This window comes from Pan troglodytes, chromosome 1 (genome assembly GCF_028858775.2).
Source record: "Pan troglodytes isolate AG18354 chromosome 1, NHGRI_mPanTro3-v2.0_pri, whole genome shotgun sequence".
In the NCBI taxonomy this organism is placed as follows: domain Eukaryota; kingdom Metazoa; phylum Chordata; class Mammalia; order Primates; family Hominidae; genus Pan; species Pan troglodytes.
In genome coordinates this window covers 194,998,904-195,025,628 of record NC_072398.2, presented here as the reverse complement: position 1 = coordinate 195,025,628, position 26,725 = coordinate 194,998,904, and the positions used below count along the sequence as shown (strand labels likewise).

At 37.1% G+C, this 26,725-nt stretch overlaps 1 protein-coding gene across 10 annotated transcripts in view; it reads left to right on the top strand.

The window, feature by feature from the left end:
- AGO3 (argonaute RISC catalytic component 3) overlaps positions 1-26,725 on the top strand; it is a 132,510-nt gene that overhangs the window by 37,875 nt on the left and 67,910 nt on the right. For 6 of the 10 annotated variants that reach the window (XM_054665731.2, XM_063782732.1, XM_016959123.4 and 3 more), the window contains 2 exons: positions 3,415-3,623; positions 4,771-4,907. In XM_054665731.2, the coding sequence (XP_054521706.1) occupies positions 3,415-3,623; positions 4,771-4,907 (346 nt within the window). Of the gene's footprint in view, positions 1-3,414; positions 3,624-4,770; positions 4,908-14,010; positions 14,103-15,857; positions 15,942-18,235; positions 18,417-26,725 lie in introns of those variants that run through there. The other 4 variants (XM_063782762.1, XM_063782768.1, XM_016959152.4 and 1 more) reach the window with 4 other exon arrangements.

The window sequence follows — 26,725 nt, the reverse complement described above, 5'->3', positions numbered from 1 at the left end:
TGTTAGAATCTCCTTTTCAAGGCTGAATAATATTCCATTGTATGTATGTAACACATTTTGTTAATCCCTTCATGCATCAATGGACACCTTTTGGCTATTGCAAATAATCCTGCTATGAACATAGATGTAAAAGTATTGAACTCTGCTTTCGGTTCTTTGGATATATACCCAGAAGTAAATTTGCCAGGTCATGTGATAATTATTAATTTTCTGAGAATCTGCTGTATTGTTTTCCAGAATGGCTCCATCATTTTACATTCCCACCAACAGTGAACAAGAGTTCCAAACTCTCACTTCCATGCCAACACTTGTTTTCTGTTTTTTTTTTTTTTGTTCGTTTTCTAATAGTAACCATCCTAATGGGCGTGAGATGATATCTCATTGTGGTTTTGATTTGCATGTCCCCCAACAATTAGTGATGTTGAGTATAACTTTGTAGGCTTATTGGCCATTTGTATATCTTCTTTGGAGAAATCTGTAGTCAAGTTGTTTGCCCATTTTTTGAACTGGGTTGTTTGTTTTGGGTTTTGGGTAGTGAGTTGTAGGAGTTCTTTATTTTTAGATTTTTTATTTTTTTTAGCTAAACTGATCAATACCATTGTAGGAGTTCTTTATATATATTCTGGATATTAACTTCTGTATTCTGGATATTAACTATATATATTCTGGACATTAACTTCTTATCAGATATATAATTTGCAAATATTTTCTTACATTTCACAGGTTGTCTTTTCACTATGTTGTGTCCGTTGATACACAGAAGTTTTTAATTTTGAAATGGGAGATACTTTTAAGGATCCTGTTGCTCATTAGATTTTGATTATTCTTGCTTGGCAATTGATTATTCTTGCTTGAAAGGATTATTACTATGTAGAAGTGGTGATTTTCTAATTCTGTCATTCATTCTCCATATGTTCATTAATCTGCTGTAAGGGAGTATATTTTCTTTTACTCTATTTATTGATTTCACTGCCCAGATTGTCCCAGATTTGGCCAGTGGGAACTCTTTTAAGCTGACTCCTGTGTCCTTTTGAAATGACACTTTTTGGGGAATACAATCCTGCATCACCTAAAACAATGGGGATATGCTCTGCGAAATGTGTCCTTGGGCAATTTTGTCATTGTGCTATCATCACAGTGTATACTTACGCAAACCTGAATGGTATAGCTTACTACACACATACACCATATAATATGGTTTATTATTGCTATAAACCTATATAGGATGTTACTATACCGAATACTGTAGGCACTTGTAAGACAATGGTAAATATTTGTGTATCTAAACGTATCTAACTATAGAAAAGGTACAGTAAAAATACATTGTAAAAGATTGTTTAAATGGTACACCTGTATAAGGCAGCTTCATGATAATCTAATGGGACCACCGTGTATATGGGGTCCATTGTGGACCAAAAATCATTATGTGGTGCATGACTCTACTTCATTACTTTCTGGCACAGGATGTTCCTGGTTTATTTTATGTTTTCTCTGCTGCAGTCCTGCAACTAACCATTTCTCTGAGGATCTCTGGTTTCTTTTAGTTGGCAAATGCAATTTTGAAATGAAAATCTGGGTACTGGTATGTTCACAGCTGCTGGGGTATATGTGCTTCTAAGCCCTTTCAATGGATAGAGGTAGGAAATTTATAAATAAGTAGATAAATAAATAAAACAGACAATAAAAACATATTACACTTTATATGGTAAATCTAACACATATATATAGGAAATCGTGAGTTCACACCCGATTCTTCCAATTCTAGTCCGTGCCCCATGGGATTCTTCCTTTCCTCACTCCATTCCATATTTGTATCTTTCTTCTTTAGTTAGATTCCTGGCTCCTCAAAACATCACCACTCCTTCTCATTTGCTCAGTCCTACAGTACATATAAAATAGTTTGTGAGAAAACAAACCTACTAATGATTCAAGGCTTTATTTTGTTTGCAATTCTTCTAAATCCACCCTTTCTCTACCCCTAGAATTAAGACTATTGTCAGTATACATACTGTGTTCAAGAGTTACTTGAATTAGTGCTTCCTTTTTCTTTTTTTTCAATGTGGTTATGTTATTTATTTGAAATTTATTTGGGTTCATTTGATTCTGTTTATGATATTCTGTTTTAATTTTTTCCCTCACTCCCTTTGTTTATTTATTTATTTATTTATTTAGACAGGGTCTTGCTCTGTAACCCAGGCTGGAGTTCATTGGCACACTCACAGCTCACTGCAGCCTCAACCTCTCAGGCTCAAACGATCCTACTGCCTCAGCCTCCCAAGCAGCTAGGACCACAGGTGTGCACCACCACACCTGGCTAATTTAATTTTTTGTAGAGACTAGGTCTTGCTCTGTTGCCTGGGTTGGTTTAAAATTCCCTGGCTCAAGCAGTCCTCCTGCCTCAGCGTCCCAAAGTGCTGGGATTACAGGAGTAAGCCACCATACCCAGCCTAAATATATATATATATATTTATTATAAATATATGAATTATAAATAATATATAAATTTATATTATAAATTATAAATTTATAAATATATAATATATATTTATTTTATTTATTTATTTTTTTTTTGAGCCTCACTCTGTTGCCCACGCTGGAGCACAGTGGTGTGATCTTGGCTCACTGCACCCTCTGCCTCCTGAGTTCAAATGATTCTCGTGCCTCAGCCTCCCGAGTAGCTGGGATTACAGGCATGCACCACCACACCCAGCTAATTTTGTATTTTTAGTAGAGACAGGGTTTCACCATGTTGGCCAAGCTGGTCTCGAACTCCTGACCTCAAGTGATCAGCCTGCCTCAGCCCCCCAAAGTGCTGGGATTACATGCATGAGCCACTGCGCCTGGCCTTTTTTTTATATTTTTTTAATATGTAGAACTTTAATATGCTTCCAAATTTCAAAAGTATACCAAAACATATACTCAGAATTGTTCTGTCCTTATTTTTTCCAGTCCATTCCCTCCCATCCTTTGAAAGTAACTAGTTTCTTTGTTTCTGGTTCATGCTTCCTGTGTTTCTTTTTGCAGAAGTAAGCAGATATGTGACTATTTTCCTCCTTTCTCACACAAAAGATGTCATAATATTTGTAATCTTTTGTACTTTGCTTTTGTCACTTAATAGTATAGCTTGGAAATTTATTCCATGGCAGTTTCAAGAGATTTTCCTCATTCTTTTTTCATAGCCGCATAAATGTTAGAGCATTTAGGGTAGTTTCCAGTATTTTGCAATGACACATAATGCTGGCACGAGTAAGTATGTTATTTAAATTTTATCTACAAAAAAAAATAAATGGTATATTTTAGTCTATTGACTTTATTTTTGCCATGTTTTCTCTTAGATATTTTTATAAGTTAAATCTAAAATAATTGTATTTATCTTTTTCAACATTTACCAGTTGACTCTTTTCCCATCAACAGGTAGATTTAGACGTTACTTTACCTGGGGAAGGTGGAAAAGATCGACCTTTCAAGGTGTCAATCAAATTTGTCTCTCGGGTGAGTTGGCACCTACTGCATGAAGTACTGACAGGACGGACCTTGCCTGAGCCACTGGAATTAGACAAGCCAATCAGCACTAACCCTGTCCATGCCGTTGATGTGGTGCTACGACATCTGCCCTCCATGAAGTGGGTGCTTCTGCTTTTTTTCTCTTTAGATTTTAAACTCCCAAGAATGAATTGTGCAGGCTTCCCTTGGTTAAACCTTTATTTGTCATATATTTTGATTGTTCAACTGAAATGTTGAACAAGAATAGCATCCATACAAATTCATTGACAGGAGTACGTTACAGAAAATTATCTGGCTTTTGCAAGTAACTATACGTCATTAGCTTAGCTAGTCTCATGAATAATTTTATAGAAAAATATCTCACCCTTTCTCTTAGGATCTAAAAGTCTTAACAGATCTATTTTCAGATGTATTTATTTAGTTATCTTGTTTTAAAAGTAATTTCACTGTTTATACAACAATATCAAATTGTGTTGAATTGCTTTTTTTTAATAACCCTAGGACCTCACATGTGTAGGGTATGCTCCTGTGTGTGAGCGCATGTGTACCCGTGTATTTTTTATTGTTTGGTTGGGTTTTTTTTGAGACATGGTCTCACTCTGTCACCCAGGCTGTAGTGCAGTGGCACAATCATGGTTCACTGCAGCCTCAACCTCCCAGGCCTAAGCAATCCTCCTACCTCAGCCTTCTGAGTAGCTGGGACCACAGGTATGCACCATCATGCCTGACTAATTAAAAAAAAATTTTTTTTTTTTTTTTTTTTTTTTTTGTAGAGATGGAATCTCCCTATGTTGCCCAGGCTGGTTTCAAACTCCTGGACTCAAGTAATCCTCTCACCTTAGCCTCCCAAAGTGCTCGGATTACAGGTGTGAGCCCCCACACCTGACTCAGTATGTTTTTTTTTAAAGAAAAATAGTATGTCTTGCAAACACATTTATAGAAATACCTTTTTGTTCAATAATTATTTACTTGTTAACATTTTTAAGGTCGGAACTGTTCACTTTTTAAAACCTATTTTTAAGAAATTATTTTAAATAAAATTTATTCTTATTTCAACCAACAATTTTGAGAAAGGAAAATTTAAGTAGATTTTTTTCCATTTAGAGTGGATACTTTTTGCTTTCTCAAATTTGGAACATGTTTAGTTTCATATATTCATAATGATAAGCATCATTATGTTAATTGTGCTCTAGTCTCCCCTTTTCTGCAGATTTAAATACTTGCATGAGAAGGAAAGGATTGAACATGCCATTTTAATTTTTGTAGATACACGCCTGTGGGGCGTTCATTTTTCTCCGCTCCAGAAGGATATGACCACCCTCTGGGAGGGGGCAGGGAAGTGTGGTTTGGATTCCATCAGTCTGTTCGGCCTGCCATGTGGAAAATGATGCTTAATATCGATGGTAAGGGAACTAAAGCCATATTCTGTATTGGGTGGTGGATTTCTGTATGATGTGTGTACATAAATTTTATATATAATTATACATACTGGTGTCTCGAAGTAATATTTGGACATGTATTATGATCTACTGGAGAAACCTTTATATTTTTATTACATTTCATTTAGAAAGCCTGTAGAATTTACCTTGGAATGCTGCTAAACATGAAGCAAGCACATGAAGACAGATTTAAAAGCCCTGATGATTATCTGAGCAATCTTCTATTATAACTCACTTTTGCCCTTTTAACTCTAAGCCAACATTTTATTATGAAATATATATTTTAAGAAAGATAATTCTGTTGGGCATGGTGACCCCCAGATGTTATACCCACTGCTGGTCTTAATGTGATGCTAATTGCATTCTTGTTTTTAGGTGTTTTCTTACAAAATATTTTCAAGCTTATGTAAAAACAGAGAGAGTAGTATTATGAACTACCACATAGGTAGCCATTACTCAGATTGTCAGAATTTTTCTACCTTTGCGTAATCCGAGTACATTTCTTCCTCTACAGTAGTGTTTTTTAATCTAATTCCAGACAGCATGTTATTTTATCCCTATTACTTCAATGTGTACCTCTAAAACTATGGATATTTTCTTATAGCAGCAATGGCATTATCATATGTAGGAAAATTATAAACAAGCATTTATTTGTACCCTCTAATACCTGTCCACAATCAGATTTCCCTGATTGTCTGAAATATGCCTTTTTCTTGTTAGCTGGTTCTAATCAGAATCCAAACAAGATCCACACATCACATTTGATTATTGTGCCTTTTGCAATCTAGTAGTCCCATTTCCTTCCCTGTTTTCTTATTTCTTTATGCCATTGACATTTTACAAAAACTGGGTCACTTGTTCTGTAGAATATGTTCAAATCTGATTTTGTCTTTTTGTTTTCTTGTGTTATTACCTTGTTCCTCTATCCCCTGTTTTTTCTGAAAATGAAAGTTAGCTTAGAAGTTTCATTCCATTCTGGTTCAAAATGCTTAAGTGCTTTATGTCGTGTCATATTAGGAAACACAGTATCTAGTGGTCCCAATTTTAGTGATTCAAAAATCAGTCTCTAGGTTCAGAGATTAATCAGTAGATTCAGAGATCTCTCTATTGTAAATTTCTTAATTAACCTTTGAATTGCTAATGTTCTGTTCACTGATCGTTGTGACCCAAATTATTTATTTCACTAGGGATTACGAACTGGTAATTTTTCTGTTATTCTTTTTGCATTAGGTGGAATTTTTCTGTGGAAAAGCTCAGTGTCCTATTGAAAATTAGTAAATGTTTGAAAGCTTTCTTGCTTTCGGGCACAGCAGGATATTCCTTGCTCATCTTATATTTCCTGCCCAGTACCTGAAATTAGACATTCCTCCAAGGATCCCTGGATCCTTCCAGATTAGGGTATAGTTTCCTCATTTTTTCAGCTGCACCTACCATTGTGTAATATATGATTGAGGAGGGGATATATTTAACCAGTTTTCTTTAGATGTATACTAGGGTTATTTTTAACTGTTTTCTATTTTACATCATTTTATGTATATTAAGATATGTCTGTAAGATAAATTCCTGGAGGTTAGACTGATGAGTTAAGGGCAAATGTATTAATATTTGTAATTTGTATCATTGTTGCCAGATTGCACTCCATAGAGATAGTAAATATTTTGCATCAATGAATGAGAGTACCAGTTTCCTTATATCTTTGCCACTAGAATCATCAAACTCTTAGATTTTCTTCAATCAGATTTGCAAGAAACAGTTTTCTTGTGTCTTCTTAATTTGTATTTGACTACCTTTTCACAAATATAAGGGCCACTTGTGTTTCTTTTTTAATGAACTGTTAGTTTATATCTTTTGCCCTTTTTTTTCTATTGGATTTTTCGTCTTCTTATTTACTGAGAATGCTTTCTAAATTAAGGAAGTTAGCTGTTCATCTGTCATGAGTTGCAGATATTTTACCTAGGTTGCTATTTGTCTTTTGACCTTTGGTATTGTGATTTTTTGTTTGTTTGTTTTTGTTTTTGCCATGCAGAAGTTTGTTTGTATGTTGGTGTGTGCACACATACATATGTATTGGTCAGTCATTTCTTTTATGACTTTTAATATCTGATAGGACTAGTCCCATTTTTCTCTTTTCAGGGTTTTCCAGACCATTCTTATGTATAAGCTTTAGGAATTCCTTGTTTAGATCCAGTGAGTGGGAGAGGACAGATTGTTATTTTTATTGAGATCCTATTAGATTTATAAATTAAGTTAGGACAAATTGGCATATTTAAGGTGTTGTCTTTTCTGTCAAAGAATATACTATGTCTTTCTATTTGTTTAAGATTACTTTCATTTTCAAGAGATCTTAAAGCTTCACATAAATTTTGCACATTTCTTTTTTTTTTTCTTTCTTTTCTTTTTTCTTTCTTTTTTTTGAGACAGAGTTTCGCTCTGGAGTACAATGGAGTGATCTCGGCTCACGGCAACCTCCGCCTCCCAGGTTCAAGCAATTCTCATGCCTCAGCCTCCCAAGCAACTGTGATTACAGGCATGCACCACCACACCCAGCTAATTTTGTATTTTTAATAGAGATGGGGTTTCACCATGTTGGTCAGGCTGGTCTCGAACTCCTGATTTCAGGTGGTCCACCCACCTCAGCCTCCCAGAGTGCTGGGATTACAGGCGTGAGCCACTGCACCCAGGCCATTTCTTGTTATTCCAGGATATTTTCTCCTTTTTGTTGCTATTAAATGGGTTTATAGATACTAACTGGTTATTGCTTATATATATTCAGGCTTTTGATTTCTGTATACTTTCTCTCTTTCTGTGTTATTGAATTCCATTATTGTTTGTGGTATTTTTTCAAGCGATTTTATTGGGGCTTCTAGGTTATAATCATCACCTGCAACTAGTGATAAGTTTACCTCTTCCTTTGGATTTTTATACCTCTAATTTTTTTATCAGATTATGTAGACTAATTAGACAGGGTAGGATTAAATAGTAGTGATTAATGTGCGTCCTTTTTCTTTCTTGCTCTAGAAGCATTAAGCATTGTATGTATACATTGTCATATTAAGGAATATCTGTTTCTTATTAAGTACGTTTATCAAGTGTGTGTTAAATTTTGTCAGATGCCTTTTCAGCATCTATGGAGCTGATGATGTGATATTTCTCTTATTTTTAACAAACATTGAACCAAACCAGGACTCCTAGACTCTTTTAATTGATGCTGGATTCTGTTTGCTAATACTTTCCTTTTATAAATTAACATGCAAAAGTCATATTAATCTGCAGCCTTCCCTTTTTGTACAATCTTTGTCAAGTTTTGGTATTATTTCCTAAAAAATTCAGAAGTTTTCCATTTTCTAAAATGTATAACAGTTTTAAAATAGTATTGATATTATCAGCTCTTCTATGATTTCGTAGAATTCCCCTATAAAACCTTGTGACCTGCTGTTTTTTGTTTGGTTTGGTTTGGTTTGCTAGGTAGCTGTTTTAAAACTTCCCTCATTTATTTTGTGAAAATCAGTCTAATAATTTATCGTACAATTAAAAATGACTAAAAATATAATTGGATTGTTGGTAACATAAAGGATAAATGCCTGAGGTAATGGATACCCCATTTACCCTGATCTGATTATTATGCATTATATGCTTGTATCAAAAGCTCGTGTAACCCATAGATATATACATCCAGTATGTACCCATAAAAATTTTTTTTTAATTAAAAAAAAAAAGTCTGTTCAAGCTGTTTAGGTTCACTTTTGGTAGCTCACATTTTACTGGAAAATTATTTTATTCATATGTAATTTAATTATACAGAGTTTTACAAAGTAGTTTCTATCGTTATTATGATTTTTTTTTTTTTTTTTGAGACAGGGTCTTGCTCTGTCACCCAGGCTGGAGTGCAGTGGTGTAATCTTGGCTCACTGCAACCTCCACCTCCCAGGGTCAAGTGATCTTCCCACTACAGCCTCCTGAGCAGCTGGGACTACAGACACATGTTACCACACCTGGCTAATTTTTGTATTTTTTGTAGAGACAAGATTTCACCATGTTGCCCAGGCTGGTCTCGAACTCCTGGTCTCAAGAGATCTGCCTGCCTTGGCCTCCCAAAGTGCTGGGATTACAGGCATGTGCCACCGTGCCCGGCTAGTTTCTATTAGTTTTTGAAATTCTGTGTATTTTTGTGGTTTTCCCAGTTTGTTATTTTGCATATGTATGCTTTGTTCTTTTTACTTTTTTTTCAGATAGTGAAATTCAGTGGTATTTATTTTTCTCCATCTTTTTCAAGCTTTCAACAATAAGCATCTATTACTTCTTATCAAAAAACTAAAAAAAAGACGGTATGGCATCATAAATATTTATTTTAGAAAACAAAATGTATTTATTGAGTGCTTTCTGATTAAGAACAAAGTATAGTTAATGAATGCTGATTGTTTAATTAAATACTTTAATCCTTAACCTTTTTTCCTATGCCCTGACTTCTTTTTTGGTAACATAGTCTTCCCAATTAATGAATTACTGAAACCTATAATAAAGAATATTTTCTATTATTCTAGCTCAGGTGTATATTTAGTACTTAAACTTAAATGCTTGAATCAATGAAATAAAATCTTGATGAACTCTTTCTAGAGAAGTAAGGTATCCAAATTTCTTGACACAATTTTTTTTGAGTTTTGCTCTTGTCACCCAGGCTGGAATGTAGTGGCTCGATCTCGACTCACTGCAACCTCCGCCTCCCTGGTTCAAGCGATTGTCCTGCCTCAGCCTCCCAAGTAGCTGGGATTACAGATGCATGCCACAACACCCAGCTAATTTTTTTCTATTTTTAGTAGAGATGGGGTTTCACCATGTTGGTCAGGCTGGTCTCGAACTCCTGACCTCAGGTGATCCGCCTCCCTCCGCCTTCCAAAGTGCTGGGATTACAGGCGTGAGCCATCGCACCTGGCCTGAAAACAGTTTTGTTTTTTTTTATTAACGTTAAACTCACTAGGAAACTCTCAAGAATTGTGTTGAAGATCATTTGAAAATATATCTGCCAACTTCCTCTTCCTTCCTGAAGTGTGTTTACAGACAGAGCAAGTTACAACAGTCTTACTATTCTTTGAGGATAGAGCAGCTTCCTGGGGATTCTGGAGGCTCAGTTTTCTGGTCCGTTATTAGGACACAATACTGATGTTGAGGAAAGTAAGGCCTTGCTGACAATGGGAATTATTCTTAAAAGTTATTTTTCTATCTATTTTAGCTAGATTAGTAACATGTACTTTCATTTTGTTGGTGGAAATATTTAAAACAATTATTTTTCTGGTGATCACTGTTTTAGCCGTATTACAAAGCTTCTAATATGTAGTATTTTTATTATATTCTAGAAACTAGAAATACGTAATATTATTTTCTAGAAACTCCACAAATTTCATTTGTATTTCCTCTGTGCTTGAAATATTGTTTGAGAGACTTTTCAAATTTTCAGATTGAAGATCTTTTTGTTTTCTGGATTTGTTGTGAATTTCTAGTTTCATTGTGTTGTTAAAAAATGTTGTTTGTGGCTGGGCGCGGTGGCTCATGCCTGTAATCCCAGCACTTTGGGAGGCCGAGGCGGGCGGATCACGAGGTCAGGAGATTGAGACCATCCTGGCTAACACGGTGAAACCCCATCTCTACTAAAAATACAAAAAATTAGCCGGGCGTGGTGGCGGGCATCTGTAGTCCCAGCTACTTGGGAGGCTGAGGCAGGAGAATGGCGTGAACCCGGGAGGCGGAGCTTGCAGTGAGCCGAGATCGTGCCGCTGCACTCCAGCCTTGGGACAGAGTGAGACTCCTCAGAAAAAAAAAAATGTGGTTTGTATTTTTCCTTTTAGAGTTTGCAGAGGTATTTTTTGTAGCCCAATATACGGTCAATTTTTGTGATAGTTCTATGGCTATGTGAAAATAAGATATATTCATATATTAGGTTAGAGTGAAATATCCATCAGAGCTACCAGTTTGATTATGTTGCTTATGTCATTTATTTCCTTAGTTTTGTTTTTTGTTCTCTCAGACTAGGATAAATAAATTTCCTATTATTAATATCTTTCTGTTTCTTCTTTTATCTCCTGTAATTTCCATTTTCTGAATGTTGCTACTGTATTATTAGGAGCATATATATTCATATCTGTTTTTGTTATGAATTATAACCTTTATATAAGTGACTTTCTTTTTGTACTTTTTGACCAAAATTCTACATTATCTAATAAAAAGATTGCACTTCATGCTTTTGTGAACTTTATCCTAGCCTTTAACTTTTTTTTTTCAGGTATATCTTGATGACAGCATAGAATGGTTTGCTTTGTGGGTCAGTTTAAAGCTTTTTTTCTGTTTAGTGGATGAATTAAGCCAGATATAGATAGGAAGGACATATCTTTCTGTCAAGACACAACCATTGGTCATGGTTTTGTAAAATTATTTTATGCCATTTTTTACATTTGTATATATTTTGAAACTTTGAGTGTTGTGTTTTCTGTGCTTTTTAAATGGTAGTCCTCATCTTAGGGAGATTTTTTTCCCCCCAGTGGTTATCTTTATACTTACACCTTCGTATGATACCTATCTTCCTCTGTTTTAAAGCAGTCTTTTGTTTCCCTTAATTGAGTAACAATTACATTAGCTTTATTCTCTTCCCTTCTTTCTGCTAGTTTTAGCCAATATAGTATTATTTTATTGCCCTTTATAATTTTATTCTGTCATGTTGCTTAAGTTTTTACTGATTGACTTTCAACTTTGACTCCTACCTGTTGCACATGAGGTGCAGTCATTGAGCTTATTCTACTTTTCATATATTCTACTCTTAACATCCATTTGTGTATATTCATTGATTTGAATTCCTACATTCTTAGACCATGTAACAGTTTCATTCCATTTGTTTTCAATCTTAAATCTGCAATTAAATGTATTGTTGCTCACTGCCAGTCCTTTTGCTGAAATTTTTCTGGTTATTTGTCGGTTTCAGTTTGTCCTCAAGTTGTTTCTTCAAGAAATGCTCATATGAATAAGGCCTGAGTTATCTGTAGCCTTATTCCTGAAGGACTGTTTGGCTAGATGTGGAATTGTTGGCTCACACTTTTTCCTTGAGTACCTTGTAGGTATTTTTCCACTGTCTTCTGGCATTGACTGTTCAATAGAGAAGTATGATGCCAGCTTGATTTTATTTTTCTTAGAAGGAGTGTGCTTTTTTGTGTGTGATTGCTGAAAGTATTTCTTCCAAATACCAAATAATTTAGAAATTATTTTATTAAGTGACATCAGTAAAATTACTAGATGTTTTCTTAGTTGACCATTTTGGGTCAGTTTTATATCCATCATTTTATTTACTTTTAAAACATTTCTATCCTACATGCTTCTTACTGTGCCTTTGGTGTTGTATATTTTTACCATGTGCTCATTGCATTTTAGTCTTCATCTTTTTAATTCTTAAAATTCTTTTTCTCCCATTTCTTTTCTGAGTTCTGCCATGCTTGTTTCACTACAACTCCTGTTGACTGGTTAGTTCCTCCTTGAGTTTCTAAATTTCTCCTCTGAACTTTTTCTTCATAACTGCATTAGGAATTTTTCAGTGTGAGTAAAAAGTAGGGTTTTAATTTTCCTCTGCTTTGTGATGATATTGTCTGTTGAGTTTTCTTTGTCAGAAATGTCGCGGTGCCTTTTTACATTTTTTTCTATGGTATTATTGTATGGATACTTACCACTTTTTTGTTGCTTATATTGGCATGAGATGAGTTTCCCAAACCATCTGTTAGAAGGGACTTAAGGGTGTTAGGAACATTAGGAACACCTTCGGAGCAAGATAGTTTTCCAGGTTTCTGTGCTCAAGGCCTCTCTCCTCCATTGTTCTGGTGGACTCTTTCTTCAAAATGCAGCCACATCTCCTATGCCTCTCAGTAACTTAAGGGGTTTAAGTAATATGAACTACCAGCCATGAGTTCCCCAGGTCCTGACTAGTTCTGCTACCAAGGGATGCACCTCCTACCCTTTAAATTGCCTGCCTCAAATGTTAACAATTAAAGAATTTGTGACAGGTATACAGGAGTTTTTTGTACTATTCTTATAACTTTTCTGTAAGTTCGAAACTACTTCAAAAGAAGAAATTACAAAAGAGCATGCCTCACTTGTAAAAGGGTGGTCCTTTCCGAGATCTGTCACTTCCAAACCACCCTCCACTTATTGTTCTGCCACTTTCTACACCTCCTTTCCTTACCTCCTTCTGAGAATCCCCCATTTAATCTCAGTTCTAAACATTGTAGTTCCCACTTGGTATAGATTCCTTTCTTTCTGGGAGTAAATATGTGCTATTCCCCCACCAAATTCCTTTATACTTCTTGTCATTCTCTCATGCTCAGATGTGGCTTCTTTTAGTCTCAAGTACTTTGGGTCATATTTACTTATAAGTTGGCATTTTTAGGTTTTTATTATCCCCTAGTTTCACTAAAGATATATGGTATTTTTTGTTTTTAACATTGTTTTTGTTGCTCTGTACAGGTTCTAGGAGAAAGATGGGAAAATTTGGAACTAAATTGCTGTTATGTTCCTACTAGAACTTGAAGTCCAGCTTTGAAAATTATTAAGAAATAATTTCTAGGCTGGGTGTGGTAGCTCACGCCTGTAATCCTAGCACTTTGGGAGGCCAAGGTGGGAGGATCACTTGAGCCTTGGAGTTTGAGACCAGCCTGGGCAACATAGTGAGACCCCATCTCTATTAAAAAATAAAGAAATGATTTCTAAATAACCCCTTGTTTAAAGAAATCACAGAGAAAATTTTGAACTGAAGGACAATGAATACAATACATATCAGAACTGGTATGATCAGCTAAAGCAATGCTTAGAGAGAATTTAAAGCTTGAAATGCCGATTTTAAAAGAAAAAAGCATCAGTGACATAAGCATTCATTCTCAACAAGTTAGAAAAATCACAGAAAATTAAATGCAAAGAGAATAGAAAGAAATAAAAGATAAAAACAAATCAATGAAATAGAAAAACTTCTCTCTATCCTTTAGATAGGGATACTTCAAAGGTTTTTAAGAAGGATAGTGACATGATCATATTTGTTTTCCAGAAAGAGACCTCTGGCAGCAGTGTGGAGAATAGATAGAGGAGAAAAAACTAATCTGAGAAGCCAGTTAGGAGGCTTTTCAATCACTAGTTCAGGTAAGAGATGGTGATGGTCTAATGTGGGATGGAGAGGAAGGATTAAGCTGAAAAAATAGGTTTAAGAACCATGTCCAGAAAAAAAAACTTTGGGTGTAGTACTGGTACATGGAACGGATTGGAAAAAAATAGACCAGAGCTTTACTAGATTTTTGAAAGAATTGTTTTTGCAAATAAACTACAAGCCTGGCATATCAGTCAAGGTTCAGAACCTAGAGAAGCAGAACCAGTACGAAGTATAGAGAGAGAGTTTATGCAATTGTAGGGGCTAGCTAGGCAAGTCTGAAATTTTGGGGGCAGGCTGTCAGGAAGGGCAGGGAAATTCAGGCATGGGCTGAAGCAGTTATCTATAAGTGGAATTTCTTGCTCTCAGGGAAGCTTCAGCCCTACTTTTAAGACCTTTCACCTAATTGAATCAGGCCCATCCACATTATTCAGGATAATCTCCATTACTTAAAGTCAACAGATTATGGATTTTAATTACATCTACAAAATACCTTCATAGCAACACCTAGATTAGTGTTTGATTAAACAAATGGCAGCTGGTAGCCTAGCAAGTTAACACATTAAAAACAACACCTGCCATGATGGCTTACACTTGTAATCCCAGCACTTTGGGAGGCCAAAGCGGGAGGATCACTTGAGATCAGGAGTTTGAGATCAGGCTGAACAACATAGTGAGACCTGATCTCTACCAAAAAAAAAAAAAAAAAAAGAAAAAGAAAAAAATTAGCTAGGTGTGGTGCGTACTTGTAGTCCCAGCTGCTAGGGAGGCTGAGATGGGAGGGTGGCTTGAGCCCAGGATATCAAGGCTGTGGTGAGCCATGATTGTGCCACTGCATTCCAGCAGTGACAAAGCAAGGCCCCATCTCAAAAATAAATAAATAAAAAGAAAAACAACCCTCCACACCTGGTCTGAAATTTTCTGTGATTATTCAGCCCTCGAAACAACTTTCAGGTACAGTGACTGCCATAATGTAAACTGGCTCCCAAGAAGGTCATACTCTCCAATGTACATTCAGAGTACTGACTCAGAGTTTTCTGCCAGGTATGAATGGTGGTACTGTCAACTGAATATGGAGGTAGATCTGCTATTGCTGGTTAGTTGGCAGTATACACCATGTATCAATGTTAACATGTTCAAAGCTTGAGGATTCTATGGAACATATAGATAGACATATCTAGTGTATATTTAGAAATTTAGGTATGAAAATCTATAATGGTGGGAGCTGAAAGTAAGAGTGTTGGGACTCTTCAGTACGTAAATCCATATTTGAAACTATAGAAGTGGAAAAACTCTTTAGGAATAGTATTTAGATTGAAACAGGAAAGAGAAGGATAAAGCCGTCGAGGAATACTAGCATTTAAGAAAGAAAGAACTAGTGAGCAAGTAATGATTATACAAGGCAATATGAGACACCAAATATGATGTCAAAAAAGCCAAGAGGGGAAACATATCCAAAAAATAAATGAGCTGGGCACAGGGGCTCATGCCTGTAGTCCCAGCTACTTGGGAGGCTAAGGCAGGAGGATAGCCTAAGCCCCAGGAGTTGCAGGCTGCAGTGAGCTGTAATTGAGCCACTGTACTCCAGCCTGGGCAACAGAGTGAGACCCCTATCTCTAAAAAAAGAAACAAAAAGTAGATGATTTCACAGTTAAACAATGAGAGCTTTTTCAATAAAATCAAGAGACAAGGATATCAGTGCTATGATTTTTAGTCACTATTGTGTTTGCTAACTTCTGTTCTTCTTACAGGTTTCAGTCTACATGTTACTTCCTTGAGAAGCAGTGTTTGACACCCTTCTCCCCCAATCCAGCCATCCCCCAAGTCTGAGTTAGGTATTTCTCTTCTGTATTCCCATAGCACAGTGTAATTCCCCTATAATAGCATGTATCACCTTGAATTAAGAGTGTTTATTGTTCTGTCTCTCCTGTTAGAACGAAAGCTCCATGAAGGGATTGTCATTTTATTCACCAGTGTGCCCTCTATGCCCAGCACAACTTTTGGTCATATTAAACAAAGAATGAATAAATAAATCCAAGAGCATAGGAGGAGGAGCATCCAAATGAGCCTGAAAAATTAGAGAAATATTTGTAGTAGTATGTGATATCTTAGCTGAGCTTTAACAAGTATAATGAGATCAAGAGTTTGGATTGAAAATGAGGTACTCAGGAATAAACGATTTCTGAGGTCTCTAAGATATTATAAAACTTTATTGAAAGATCTAAGAAAATTTAATGAAACACATTATCCTTATGAATCTATAAGTGTAGTTTTAATTAAAATTCCAATAGGGGGCCAGGTACGGTGGGTATGCCAGTATTTCCAGCACATTGGGAGACCAAGGTGGGAGGATTGCTTGAGCCTGGGAGTTCTGACCAACATGGTGAAACCCTATTGCTAAAAAAAGACAAAAAAATTAGCCAGGCGTAGAGGTGTGTGACTGTAGTCCCAGCTACTCAAGAGGCTCAGTTGGGAGAATCGCTTGAGCCCAGAAGTCGAGGCTGCAGTGAACTGTGATCTCACCACTGTACTCCAGCCTGGGCAACAGAATTAGAACCTGTCTCAAAAAACATAAATAAAATAAAATTCCAATAGGGTATAGTATAACACTTGATAAGTCGATATTAAGATTTATATGGAAGAATAAGTGACTAAGAAAAACCAATAGAATTTTAAAGAAAAATAAAGCAGAAATTGCCCTACTTCCTATAAAACTGTAACAGTTATACCACATGGCTTCAGGTGCAGGAACAGGCAGATTAATGAAGCAGAGTCTAGAAACGAGCCACATATGTGTTTATGGAAACTGTAAATATCTGATGTAGTGTTTCAGATCAGTAGGGAAAGAGTAGAATATTTAATAAATTGTGTTTACACAGTTTAACTTTAAAAAAATTAGATCCATCTTACATTAGACACAAAATTTATTTCTAGGTGAATTATATCCCAAATATGAAAAGCAAATCTTCAGAATTCTTTTAGGATAAAAATGAGAGAATATTCCTAACACCAAACAAAGTACAAAGTATAAACTGCAAAGGAAAATACTGATAAACTTGACCAAAATTTAAAACTTGTGTATCGCAAAAGAAACAATAAAGTTAAAAACATTAGAAAATTTGTAACTCATATAACTGAGAACTTTACAAAATATAAGAACAGATAAATTGAAAAATAGGTAGTTCTCAAAATAGGAAATGCATATAGCCAGTAAACACATGAAAAGATTCTCATTCATTAATAATCAAGAACTTGCAAGTGAAATCAGTGTTACCATTTTCTACGCATCAGATTTGTAAAATTAAAAAGCCTTATGATTTGCAAAAAGTGCAAGGTGAAAAGAAAAATCTTATGAAATACCAAATGTTGGTGAGGATGAAGTAAAAGGAACTCTCACACATTGTTTGTAGTAGTACCATTTGGTACAACTACCCCGGAGAGCAGTTCTCAACTAGAAGAGATGAAGTAAAGATGAAATTGCATAACTTAAAACCCATAAAGAGATATCTTGCATGTGTGCTTGAAACATTATATGTAATAGCAGAAAATTGGAAACAGCCTAAATTCCTGTCGGTAGCAGAATGAATAAACAGCACATAAATAGTTACATAATATTGTGGTGTACTACATAACAGTTAAATAAATGAACCAGATCTATATGTATCAATGTGAATTATTAAAATAATGTTGTACCCAGACATCATGGCTCATGCCTGTAATCCCAGCACTTTGGGAGGCAGAGGCCTTCGGATCATATGAGGCCAGGAGTTCAAGACCAGCCTGGTCCACGTGGTAAAACCCCATCTCTACGAAAAATACAAACATTAGCCAGGTGTGGTAGTGCACGTCTATAATCCCAGCTACTTGGGGGTTGAGGCATGAAAATCACTTGAACCCAGGAGGTGGAGGTTGCAGTGAGCTGAGATCACACCTCTGTACTCCAGTCTAGGCAACAGACTGAGACTCTGCCTCAAAAAAGAAAAAAGAAAAAAAAAAATGGGCTGGGCCTAGTGGCTCAGACCTGTAATCCCAGCACTTTGGGAGGCCAAGGTGGGTGGATTACTTGAGGTCAGGAGTTCGAGACCAGCCTGGCCAACATGGCTTAACCCTGTCTCTACTAAACATACAGAAATTAACCAGGCGTGATGGTGCACATCTGTAATCCCAGCTACTTAGGAGGCTGAGGCAGGAGAATCACTTGAACCCAGAAGGCAGAAGTTGCAGTGAGCTGAGATTGCACCACTGTATTCCAGCCTGGGCGACAGAGTAAGACTCCGTCTCAAAAAAAAAAAGGAAAGAAAATGTTGGGGGTGAGTAAACAGCAAAAGGGGCTAGGCACGGTGGCTCATGCCTGTAACCCTAGCACTTCGGGAGGCCAAGGCAGGTGGATCACTTGAGGTCAGGAGTTCAAGACTAGCTTGGCCATCATGGTGAAACCCCATCTCTACTAAAAATATAAAAATCAGCCAGACGTGGTGGCACGCACCTGTAGTCCCAGCTACTCGGGAGGCTGAGGCAGGAGAATCAGTTGAACCCAGGAGGCAGAGGTTGCAGCGAGCCGAGATCATGCCACTGCGCTCCAGCCTGGGCGACAGAACAAGATTCTGTCTCAGAAAAAAAAAAAAAAATTAGCCTGGCATGGTGGCGTGTGCCTGTAATCCCAGCTACTAGGGAGGCTGAGGCAGGAGAATTTCTTGAACCCAGGAGACGGAGGTTGCAGTGAGCCGAGATCACGCCACTGCACTCCAGCCTGGGCAACAGAGTAAGACTCTGTTTCAAAAAAAAAAGCAAAAGGATATGTTATTATTTATATAAACTTAGAACAAAAGTATGTACTAGGTACATACAAATAAAGTAAAATTATAAAACAGATGGGACAAATACACACCAATTTCAAGATTTTGGATCCTTTTAGGAAGAAAAAAGAGAAATGGAATAAGGTGCCTGGGTTGGGAGAAGAGATAGACCAAAAAGATTTAAGAAAAATGTGAGAGTATGTTTATGTGAGCAAAGTATAACTTGTGCCATTGGGAGGCAAAAAAATAAGATTGATTTAAAAAAAAAAAAAAAAGACCTATGGGCCAGGTGTGGTAGCTCACACCTGTAATCCCAGCACTTTGGAAGGCCGAGGTGGGCAGATCACGAGGTCAGGAGTTCGAGACCAGCCTGACCAACATGGTGAAACCCCGTCTCTACTAAAAATACAAAAATCAGCTGGGCATGGTGGCGCACACCTGTAATCCCAGCTACTCAGGAGGCTAAGGCAGGAGAATCGCTTGAACCCGGGAGGCGGAGGTTGCAGTGAGCCGAGATCTTGCCACTGTACTCCAGCCTGGGTGACAGAGCAAGACTCTGTCTCAAAGAAGAAAAAAAAGAAAAAGACCTATGGTAACTTAATGAAATGGAAATAAAGCCTAACATTTGAAGTTGGTTTATTTTCTCCCCAGCTAATGTATTCAGGTATGATTAACAAGTAAAAGTTACATGTATTTGAGGTATACAGTGTGATTTTTGATAATACATATGCATTGTGAAATGATTACCACAATCAAGCTAATGAATATAACAATCACCTCATAGTTATGTGAGAGACATAAGAACATGAAATTTACTCTCAGCGTATTTCAAGTGTACAATAATAATTATAGTCACCATGTAGTACATTAGGTCTCCAGAACTTACTCATCTTATAACTGAAAGTTTATACGCTTTGACCAACGTCTCACCATTTGCCTCAGCCCTCAGCCCTGGGTAACTACCATTCTAACCTCTGTTTCTGTGAGTTGAACTTTCTTAGATTCCACATGTGAGATCATACAGTATTTGTCTTTCTGTGTCTTGCTTATTTTATTTAACATAATATCCTCCAGGTTCATCCATGTTGTCACAAATGACAAGACTTCCTTCTTTTAAAGGCTAAATAATATTCCATTTTATGTATATACCACATTCTTTTTATCCATTTGTCTGTCGATGGTCGCTTAGGTTGTTTCCATATCTTGGCTGTTGTGAATAATGCTGCAGTGAACATGGGAGTGCAGGGGTCTCCTTGAGATAGTGATTTTATTTACTTTGCATGTAGTCCCTGAAGTGGGATTGCTAGATCATATAGTAGTTCTATTTTTAATTTTTTGAGGAACCTCCATACTGTTTTCCATAAAGGCTGCAACAAGGGTTTATTAATTGCCAATAAAATGCTATGAAAAATAATGAGAAATATTGCACTGACCATCTTACTTGCTTACATTTCCTTTTTGCTTTTGCGTGATTTTGATTTTGCAAGCCTTGTACGTGGTATATGCACTGAACTAAACAGCCTTTATTGAACTTGAAATCAGCTGGAGAAGACTGGTAATTGAGCACTATCATAAGTACTGTAAAGGAAAATACCAAGTGCAATGGAAGCATAAAAGGGAGGGATCCATTGTAGTCTCACTGGTTGAGGGATGTTTCCCTCAGGAAGTGACAGATGGGAGCTAGGTGAAATTGGTGATGGAAATAAGCATGGAAGAGTACTCTAAGAAAGGGAGCAATTCTCTCTAATTGTGTGATTGGTCTTGAGAATGATTGTTCTATTGGCATTTAATAGCCTAACTTTCAACTATGTAATTAAACTTGCTGTATTTTACCAATCTAAGACTCAAAATTTTTTGTTTACATTTCAACATCTCTGAAATTGGGAGATATCTTACAATTGATGGTTTGTCACAGTTCAGTTGGCAGGTTTCTTTTTAAAGAATACATAAAATACTGGTGCAGCTTACCATCAATGGCATCTTAGATTTGATGAAATGAAGAATATTTCTATAGCTTGTTTTGAGGCCAGCCCATTTGCAACTTGCATTTTATTATTGTAATTCACAGATTTTAAGACCATCATAGTGGCTGGGCATGGTAGCTTACACCTGTAATCCCAGCATTTTTGGGAGGTTGAGGTGGGTGGATTGCTTGAGTCCAGGAGTTTGAGACCAGCCTGGGCAAGATGGTGAAACCCTGTCTCTACAAAAAATATAAAAATTAGCCAGGCGTGATAGCGTGAGCTTGTAATCCTGGCTACTCAGGAGGTTGAAGTGGGAGAATCACTTGAGCCGGGAGGTGGAGGTTCCAGTGAGCCATGATCTCACCACTATACTCCAGCCTGGGTGACAGAACAAGACCCTGTCTCAAAAAAAAAATAAAAAGACCATCATAGTCAATCTGATGTTTGTTAGTTATATCTCCCTTAAGATGTTATTTACCTCTTATTATGTACCAGATAGAATGTTAAGCATTTTATATTAATTATTAATATTACAGTGTTGCATGTAAATTCCACCACAGTTGTATAAGTTGGTAGTATCATCAACTGAAGTTTAGAGACAGAAAGTCACATAGTTTATATTTAAAGCGGGAGAAGTTCAACTCTTCTGACTCCAGTGCTTATACGTTTAACATAGCTCTGTACTGCATCCCTTAAGAAGCAAGATCCCTGGCAGGCAAATCTCAGATCTTAGACACATTAGTTAAATTTATTTTTGTGGCCAGGCACGGTGGCTCACGCCTGTAATCCCAGCACTTTGGGAGGCCGAGGCGGGTGGATCACGAGGTCAGGAGATCAAGACCATCCTGGCTAACACGGTGAAACCCCGTCTCTACTAAAAATACAAAAAATTAGCTGGGCGTGGTGGCAGGCGCCTGTAGTCCCAGCTACTCGGGAGGCTGAGGCAGGAGAATGGCGTGAACCCGGGAGGCGGAGCTTGCAGTGAGCCAAGATTGCACCACTGCATTCCGGTCTGGGCGACAGAGACTCCATCTCAAAAACAAAAAATTTTATTTTTGTTTACTGTTACTTTTCAGTAAAATGTAGCTGTCCGTAAAACATTCACTATCCCATTTTGCTTTTAGTAAAAAGTAGGCAGAATATGTAAATGGTTGTAGAATTTAATAATTTTATTTCTGCAAAGTAGTTAGAAGTTCACACTGCTGCTTTTGCAAGGAAAACAGATTTCTAGTAAATAAAAATTTCTAGTAAATAAAAAATTCTAGTAAATTATTAATCACAGTATTAGTGTTGCTTACTTCATGTATTTGTCTTGAGTTCAGGTATAAGATTGCTAAGATTGAGAAATAATTTGATTTTATAATATTCAAATTAGTCCTTTCAGAGGTAGATCAAAGCAGAACTTTTCTTTCGGGTGGAATGAGAGTTATCAGCTGATTCAGGCATCTGGGCAAGAACTTTAGCAACATGAGGTCAAACAAGACCAACTAAAGATATCTGGATCAGGCTTACCCAGGCGGGCTATCTTCACATTAGAAAAACAGTATAAGGCTGGGCACGGTGGCTCACGCCTGTAATTCTACCACTTATGGGAGGCCGAGGTGGGCGGATTGCCTGAGCTCAGGAGTTCAAGACCAGCCTGGCCAACACAGTGAAACCCTGTCTCTACTAAAATACAAAAAATTAGCCGGGCATGGTGGTGTGCATCTGTAGTCCCAGCTACTCGGGAGGCTGAGACAGGAGAACCCAGGAGGCAGAGGTTGCAGTGAGCCAAGATCGCGCCACTGCACCCAGCTTGGGCGACAGAGTGAGACTCCATCTCCAAAAACAAAAACAGTAATGGCTGCAGGAATCTCAGTGACAGTCTTCATGAGATCTGTCTCTTGATTCTCACTGTTTCAGTCTGGTTGGGTTATGCCCTTTGTGTTTGGTGCGCAGCTGTCTTCTTGAGATCACGCTTCACTGTTGCCCTGGGAATTCCTTTTGTCTTTGTTCTATAATCCTATTTCTTTTTAAAAAATTTTCAGAATCTTCATGAGAATAGGGTACCTGGGGAGCAAATTTTATATATATATATAAAATATATATAATATATGTATATATTAGAAAATGTATTTATCAGCAAACTTAAAATGATAGTTTAGCTCTTTCTGTGGTGGAAATAATTTTTCTTCAGAAATTCGAAAGCATCACTCCATTTTTAAAATAGCTGTATTGACGTTTAATTTACATACCATAAAATTCACACGTTTTATTTCCTAAGTGTTATCTTTCATAGCATGCTATTCTTGTTTCACAGATGCAGTATCCTCTCTTAGCTCTCTGAGCATAATTTATTTTGGAGTTCTTCCTGTACATGCTTATGCTTCCCTCAAATTCCTTTTTGTTTGTTTTGATCTCTGTCTTCCATTTTGGAGGCTTTCATCCAATATCTAGTATTCTTGATTGCTGTCTATTCAGTGTTAATCTAAAAACACTGAATGCTCTGAAGGCATGGATAGGGTTTGTTGACTGTGAGCCTCATCATAGGGTGATTTCAGAGGGCTTAGGTTGGGGAATCTACAATGTTAGGATCCTTAGGTCTCTTCTCTTGGCTGGTCAGGTTGTCCAAAGGTGAGTCTTCTAAACTCCTGCCTAAAGGATAGCAGTGTGGTTGCCTGCATTCTGGAAGCCTAGTTGGGAGTTCTAGCTGGGGGAACTTCTGTATTCAGCATTTAATATGTTAAAGTCATTTAATCTCTTGTTTTTGGTATAATCTTGTGCTCTCAACTGTGTCTGGCATCCTTCTTCCAGGGAGCCTCTGTTGTATCTCTTCCAGTTAGTATGCCTGCAGATCTGTGCAAGGATGAACAAGAGGCAGCTGTTCATCAATGTGAGCTAGACAGAGGATATAGGACTCTACCTGCTTCTCAGACTGCTTTTCTCTTTATTTTTCTGCATCACTCCCATCCTTTTATCACCAACTTGCTCACTTGCTTTTCATCTTTCAGAATGTTGATATATCCCCTGTTCTGTTCTCCTTCTAGGTTTGTACCTTAAATTTTTTTTTTAAATTCATAGTTACAGTGGAGTTTGAGAAAGGAATGAAATGAAGAATGATAATAGATGCTCATTGTTAATCTGCCATCTTAACCCAGAATCTGTTATTAAAGGGCAGGGGCTTTGTCTGGTTTATCTCTAAATTTCAACCCATAAAGGAATCTGTGACATAGCATATACTTAATAAATGTTTGGATGGTTAAGTCTTATTTTATATCTGTGTTAGTTATCTACCACTGCATATCAAATTATTCCAAAATGTAGTGACTCAAAACAATAAACTATCTCACACATTTTCTATGAGTTAGGAGTGACTTCGATGGTTCTAGTTCATGAGGCTGCATTCATCTCAAGTCCTTACAGGGCCTGGGGGGATTCGCTTCCAGTAGGACTCACTTAATTGGTAACAACTTAGTTCTGGAGGTCTCAGTTCCTTGCCATGTGGACCTCTCTATAAGGCTGGGTAAGTATCCTCACAACATTGTGGCTGGCTTCCTCCAGAGCAGGAATTCATGAGAGAGCAAGGCAGAGGATATAATAACATTAAGACCTAGCATTGAAAGTTACATTCTTTTATTTTTATAATACCCTATTGGTTACTCAGATTACTTAATATTCAGTATGGGAAGGGACTGTACAAAGCTGTGAATCCCATATGTCAAGACTCATTGGGGACCATCTCAAAGGCTGGCTACCACAGTTTCTGACTTAAGCTAGAAATAGAAGAGCATATTAAATCCAAAGTAAGCAGAAAGTAAGAAATAATAAAGATTAGAGCAAAATTTAATTAAAAAACTGTACAGAATATCAATGAAGCCAACTGTTGGTTATTTAAAAAAATTAGTAGGATTAATAAACTCCTAGCAAGACTAATCGGGAAATTAGGAAAAAGCAGATTACCAGTATCAGGAATGAAGTGAGGGTATCACTAAAGATTCTTCAGAATTGAAAGATTAATAAGGGAATGGTATGAACAACTTTATGCCAATTAATTTGATAGGTGAAACAAATTCCTTGACAAGCCACACCTTTACCAAAATTGACTCGAAAAAGAAGCCTGAATAGCCCTATATCAAAGAAATTGAATTCACAATTCCTCCTCACAAAACTCCAGTCCCAAATGATTTCACTAGGGAGTTTTTTCTATAATGTAAGGAAAAATAACATCAATCTTTCACAAATTCTTTCAGAAAATAGAAAAGGCTTCCCCCACCACCACCCCCTGGTTTTTTTTTTTTTTTTTTTTTGAGACAGAGTCTTGCTCTGTCGCCCAGGCTGGAGTGCAATGGTGAGATCTCTGCTCACTGCAACCTCCACCTCTCAGGTTCAAGCCATTGTCCTGCCTCAGCCTCCCAAGTAGCTGGGTCTACAGGCATGCACCACCATGCCCGGCTAATTTTTGTTTTTAGTAGAGACAGGGTTTCACCATGTTGGCCAGGCGTGTCTCAAACTCCTGACCTTATGATCTGCCCACCTCAACCTCCCAAAGTGCTGGGATTACATGCGTGAGCCACTGCGCCCAGATTTTTTTTTTGTTGTTGTTGTTGTTGTTGTTGAGACAGGTTCTTACTCTGTCACCCAGGCTGGAATGCAGTAGTGTGATCATGGCTCACTGCAGCCTCAACCTCCCGAGCTATGCTGCTCAGGCTGGTCTTGAACTCCTGGGCTCAAGCAATTCTCCCATCTGGGCCTCCCAAAACACTGGGATTATAGCCATAAGCCACCATGCCCGGCCCCAGTTCATTTTTTGAGGCTGGTAAACCTGGTACTAACCCCTGACAAAGACAATATAATCCTCTCAACAGGAAAACTGACACATTTTAAACATTCTCATGATAAAAATTTACAACAAACTAGCAATAAAAGGAAATTTCTTCAGCTAATTAAAAACACTTAGAAAAGCATACAGGCATCATCATACTTCTGTGGTGAAAAGATTGTACGCTTTTGCCCTAAATTCAAGAACAAGGCAAGGATGCTTGCTCTCATTATTTGGTAATCATACTGGAGGTCCCAGGCAGTGGCAAAGCAAGAAAAGGAAATAAAAGGCATAATTTGTAAAGGAAGAAATAAAACTATCTCTGTTTGTAGAAGACATAATACTCTAAAGAATCTACCAAAACAAACCCCATTAAAATTATTAGAATTAGTACATGAATTTAGTGAGGTCACAGGATGCTAACTGCATAAACAAATAATACCAGCATTCAACAATTGAAATGAAAAAAAAAATCTAAGTGCCATTCATAACATAAAACATAATTTTTAGGAATAAATATAAAGATGTGCATGGCCCCCACGCTGAAAGCTACAAAGCATTACTAAGAAAGGCAAGGAAGGTAAAGAGGTGTTCTTGGACCAGAAGTCTCAAATTGTTAAGAATTTCATTCTCCCCAAATTGATCTATAAACTCAATACAATAGAAATCCCATCAGGCTTACTTTGGGAGGCCAAGGTGGGTGGATTGCCTGAGCTCAGGAGTTTGCGACCAGCCTAGGCAACACGGTGAAACCCTATCTCTACTAAAATACAAAAAAAATTAGCCGGGCATGGTGGCGTGTGCCTGTAGTCCCGGCTACTCGGGAGGCTGAGGCAGGAGAAGTGCTTGAACCCTGAGGCAGAGGTTGCAGTGAGCCGAGGTATCACCACTGCACTCCAGCCTGGGCGACAGAGCAAGACACTGTCTAAAAAAAAAAAAAAAGTATATATACATACATATATATATATATATATTATATAAAATTGTCAAGCTGATTCTAAGATTTATATGCTGGTACAAAGAACTTAACATTTCTATTTTGAAGAGCCAAAAAATCTTTT